Source organism: Arachis ipaensis, chromosome B08, assembly GCF_000816755.2.
Source record: "Arachis ipaensis cultivar K30076 chromosome B08, Araip1.1, whole genome shotgun sequence".
NCBI classification, from domain to species: Eukaryota; Viridiplantae; Streptophyta; class Magnoliopsida; order Fabales; family Fabaceae; genus Arachis; species Arachis ipaensis.
The window spans coordinates 122,406,534-122,411,615 of record NC_029792.2 but is presented as its reverse complement, the minus strand read 5'-3'; the positions used below and the strand labels follow the sequence as shown (position 1 = coordinate 122,411,615).

General features: G+C 37.9%; 1 protein-coding gene across 5 annotated transcripts in view; it reads right to left on the bottom strand.

Annotated features, from left to right (window-relative positions):
- The window catches only part of LOC107612622 (protein DDB_G0276689), a 28,924-nt gene extending 24,016 nt beyond the window's left edge, over positions 1-4,908 (bottom strand). For 2 of the 5 annotated variants that reach the window (XM_016314316.2, XM_021109961.1), the window contains exons 1-2: positions 3,884-4,906; positions 443-587 (exon numbers count right to left, since the gene is read on the bottom strand). In XM_016314316.2, coding sequence (XP_016169802.1) covers positions 443-587; positions 3,884-4,725 — 987 coding nt within the window. In that variant the 5' untranslated portion in view covers positions 4,726-4,906. Of the gene's footprint in view, positions 1-442; positions 588-3,883 lie in introns of all 5 variants that reach the window. The other 3 variants (XM_021109963.1, XM_021109962.1, XM_021109964.1) reach the window with 3 other exon arrangements.

Sequence of the window (5,082 nt, the reverse complement as noted above, 5' to 3'; positions counted from 1 at the left end):
GATAGTGACTCGAGCTAGTAGCCTAGTTTAACTAACTATGACAACCTGTAGGAGCTAGCTACAGGCTATACAGTAGCAGCTTTATTATGCTTCTGGAGTTTCACAAGCTTAACCCTATGATTACATGGTGCATTTACTACAGTTTACATGCTCTGTAACCTTCCTAGCACCCTCCGTTTCATTTATTATGACACTATCCAAACCGAGCGAAGCAAATATACTATGATGAAGTCATTCTCCAATTTTGGCACTTCCAAAATGTTAATTTAATTACCATACATGGGAAAAACTCAGGAGAGAAATAAAAACTAAACTTAAGCAATAAAAGAATACAATTTGTCGAAGAGATCCAATAGCATATTAGCAATGGTGCCATGAATATATGCTACTCACTAAAAGCTCTGTTCTGATAATATCTTCATGAAAAAAAGAGAGCTTGTACCTGTATCATTTGAACGATGTCATTGCAATATGATGAAAGAGCTTCACTAAAAATCCCTAGTAACTGATTACGCATGGTATTCCAAGAGTCCCCAAACTCTTCAGTTCTTGATAAAACCACTTTCAGGAGATCTTTCAAAACTATGCTACAAAAAGATTATAAAACATTTAGATCTTAACATCTTGGATAGGGAAAAGCTTGCATGAGAAAAAGGAGGGAAAAACAAATTAACTAAATAAGAAAGAAGAAACCTCTTCCATCACTTCATGAATAACAAATAAAAGAATGAAAAAAATATTAAAAAAGAAAAAGAGGCAAGACCCAACTAGACCCTGATAATTATCAGGCTGGACAATCTCATCCCTCATAACCTTTTTATCTTTCAAGTCCCTAACCATAAATCATGAGACAAATTAAAGATTTAATATGACAAACTCATCCACCACCAATTGAAAAATGGTGACAAATTTGTCCTGCCATACACAATGAAGAATTCATATGTCCACATTTTTTAATAATGAGATACACTTGTTCAATTAGGAAGTGGTTGCGGATAAACTCGTTATTTTCAAATCTTGAAGACTATTTGTCCCATTATTTGCATGGTTGGAGACTTAAAAGTATAATAGAAGTAGTGAGGAATGAAATTGTCAAGGACCAAACAAGTAGTTCACTAAAATAAGTGCTTACCACTACAAATTACATCAGTCAAATAAGCCTAGATCCCTAAGCTTTTACAGGTATCTACAATAGACATGAGGCTTATAGAAGTTCATGATAAAATCAAGTCCCCAAGTGCAAACCATGCATTTAAAGTTTCATCTTTCTATTGAATATGAAAAGGGAAGCTAGGAACTCCGTGGTTTCTATTTTCATTTTGTTGCAAACATTTTACATGGTCCCAAATCTGGATAAAAGAGAAGGGTTGTGTTAGGCTATCAATAGCCAACATAAAACTCAGTTGAATTCCAATAACAAAAGATCAAACACAGGATTGCACTAAACCTATGTTGTTCAGAAGCAACACATTGTATGGCTCGAATACAGTGTCAAATGAGTAAAGGTTGTTGCATCAATGCCGCAAATGTAGTGCAAAATGAGCAAGGGTTCCGATGTTTTCGTAAACAAGCAAGGGTAAATAAGCTAATTCACAAATGTAAAGGTGGGTAAGTCGCAATTTAGGACATGGAGTGTAGACACACGTACAGGGAAATCAATGGAAGCTGTGGATACCATGACAAAAAGGAAAATAAATATTATGTGCCTACAGAAAAAAACTTTTGGGTGAGGGCAAAGGAAGAGAATTAGACATCTCAAGTTTTAAGCTTTGGCAAATAGGAAACGAGAAGAACCAAAATGAGGTAGGCATTATTGTTGATAAACATTAGAAGAATGGTGTGGTAGATGTTAAAAAGGTGGGTGATCAGATCATCACTCCAACTGGCTATTGATGGGGAGACCTTTAATGTTATTAGTGCCTATGCACCACAAGTTGGTTGGAAGAGGACCACAAAAAAAAAAGTTTTAGGGAGATCCAATAGGTTTAATCCAAGGCATTGGAAGATAAGATTTTTTTTTTGGAGGAGATTTAAACGGACATGATAGGAAGGATGGGAGCATGTACAAAAGGGATACACCAAGGTCATGGTTTTGGATTAGTGAACACGGGGTAAAGTCATCTTGAACTTCTCCTTAACATTTGAGTTTCTTATAGCAAACATTCGCTTCAGAAAACAAGAAGATCACCTTATAACACATAAGAGTAGACTCACAAGCTCTCAAATTGATTTTTTCTTGTTGAGAAAATTTGATAGAAACTTTGCAGTAATCAAATAATTGAGTGCTAAGTTAATCCAGGAGAGAGCTAAACCACTCAAGTACTCAACATAGGGTTCTTATTATAGATTTCCGAGTCTGGTGAAAGGTGAGAAGAAATTGCCAAAAGAAAAACACGTGGTATAACAGAGAAATTTCTCATTGGTGTAGGATTACACCAGGAGTCATCTCTAAGCACATATCTTTCCACACTAGTTTTGTAAGTGCTTATTGAGCATATACAAAAACCCATACCATGGAACATACTTTTCTCCGATGATATCGTCCTTAAAGGCGAATCGAGGGAAGATTTGGACGAGAAATTGGATTTTAGAGACAAGTTTTGGAAATACATGGTTTACGCATAAGCCGCAATAAGGAGTATATGGAGTGTAAGTGCAACAAACAAAGGGTAAACTCAAACATTGCAATGAAAATTGGAGAAAACACCCTAACAAAAGTCAAGAGGTTTAACTATCTTGGTTATATTATTGAATATAATTGAGAGATAGAGACGATATGAACTGAAGGATTCAAGCAGATTTGTCAAAATGAAGGAATGCGTTTTCCTTCATATGCAACCAAAAAGGTTTATCTGAAACTTAAGGATAAATTTCACCGCATTCTAATTAGACCAATTATGTTGTATGGGCCAGAGTGTAAGGGGGGTAAAGGATAAGTATGAATATAAGTTTAGTGTGGCAAAAAATGAGGAAGTTTTAATAGATGAGTAGTCACACTCAAATGGATAGAATAAGGAACAAAAATATGAGGGAGAAAGTTAGAGTGGACCTATTGTTAAAAAGATTGAAAAATTTCACCTTAGGTGGTTTGAGCATGTTGATTGTTGGGAGAAGACCATCAAAGCATCCGGTCAAGAGAGTGACCTAAGAAGTCTCTGAATAGGACGATCAAGAGAGATTTACTTATAGATGGACTAATTTCTAACATGATTTATGATAGGGCGTAATGATGTTGTTTGATCCATATAATCGACCCCACCTAGTGGGAAAAGGTTTTATTGTTGTTGTTGCTCTATGAATTTTTGAAGAAAATAATGAAAACAAGATTTGTGAAGGAAATGATGAAAATTGAAACAATATTTTTGTTTTAAATCTCCTCAGGTATTTTATTGTTTTAGATGTTTTCACTCCTTATTTCACGAAAGACATGAAACACAATTAAAAACAAGAACCAAGCATACCCTTATGTCTATATTCAACAACATACAGATCAAACGAAGTTATTGTGCCATCAAAACATGCGTAGAAAGAAGATAATGTAGGGCAGCCCAAATAAAGAAGATACAAAAGGGCATGATACCACACTAAACTAGATGTCCTACCTTACAGGCATAATTATATGAAGCAAAACTACTAAACTACACACCAAGATTAACTGGAATTCCTCATCTGAATGGGAATCATACTATATATAGATTTATTTTGCACACAATGCCAGTGTAAAAAAAAAAACAAAAACATTTAATAGAATCTACCAACAATCTCTGCACTCTCAGTAGATAGTAATTAAACTCATCATGTATACAAAAACATCAAATTCATCAGAATTAGTCTCCATGTAGCAAAAAGTTAAGGAAATTGAGGGGGGAAATTGTCAACATACCGGTACTCAGATTGCTCCACTCCATAATCAAAATGTAAAAAACGAATATGGGAAACCGCTCCTTGTGTATCCCCCTTTTCAAGACTCTCTCTCATAGCACCCAAATGAATAACCTGAATAGTCCTCAGTATCCAACCAAGAACCCTAACATCCCCTTCCTCCTCCGCCCCCTCCTCCTCCTCCTCCACCACCACTCCGCCGCCCTCGTCTCGCTTGACAGTGACCTCCAATCCACGGTCCTCACTCTCCCACCGCTTAATCTGCTTATACACATTCCCACACAGAGCATCAAAAACACCCGCATGATCCAAAACCATCTTCCTCAAACTCATCAACTCACCTTCCTCAACCACAGTCGCAACGCTCGCATTAGCAGAACTTTCACTCCTCTCAAAATCCCCAACGCCAACATCATCATCGTCACCATCCACTCTCAACCTCTTCACACCAAGCTCCAAAACACCATCAAGAACTCTCCTACACCTTAATTCTTCATCATCCGAAGGTTCTGGAACCAGGTCGATCAAATTCTGCACGAAAAGCAGAAACTCGGCGCGAAAACGCAGCGTTTCGGAATCGAATCCCCAAGGGGAAGAGGCGTTATCGAGTTGGAGCAATTCGAGGGTGGAGAGGTATGTGAGGAGGGAAGGGGAGGGGCATGAGGGGGACCAGAGGATGTTGTGGAAGCGGCCAGATCGGGCAACGAGGGTTTGGAGGATGCGGCGGGCGCGGTCGCGGTTGCGAGGGCGGAGGGCGAGGAGGACGGCGCGGAGGGGCTCGAATTGCGCGAGGTGGAGGTGGTTCGCGGCGAGGCGAGAGAGAAACTCCGTTTCCTTCGACATCGATTGTGGTGTAGTTGCCGGTTCACTTCATCCGAAGCTGTGATTGAATTTCTGCATGAATCTCCTCTACCGAATCTTGTTTTTATGAATTGTGATTGTGTGCGAGAGTATTGCTGGGCAGCGACTTGCGTGTCTGAGTGTGTAAGAGAGAGTATTCCTCTTTTTTTGGGTCCGGTTTTTTTATTTGGCGACTAATTTAAGGAATAAGTAATTTTGTAGAGATGAATTTGACTATTAATTTTTTTTTTAGTCTCGTTTTTTAAAGAAAAAAGTGAATCCCCAAAACATTCCTTATTTTCTTGATTTTTTTTGTATACGAAATATGTGAAGTTGATATTTAAAAATTAGTAGAGGGTA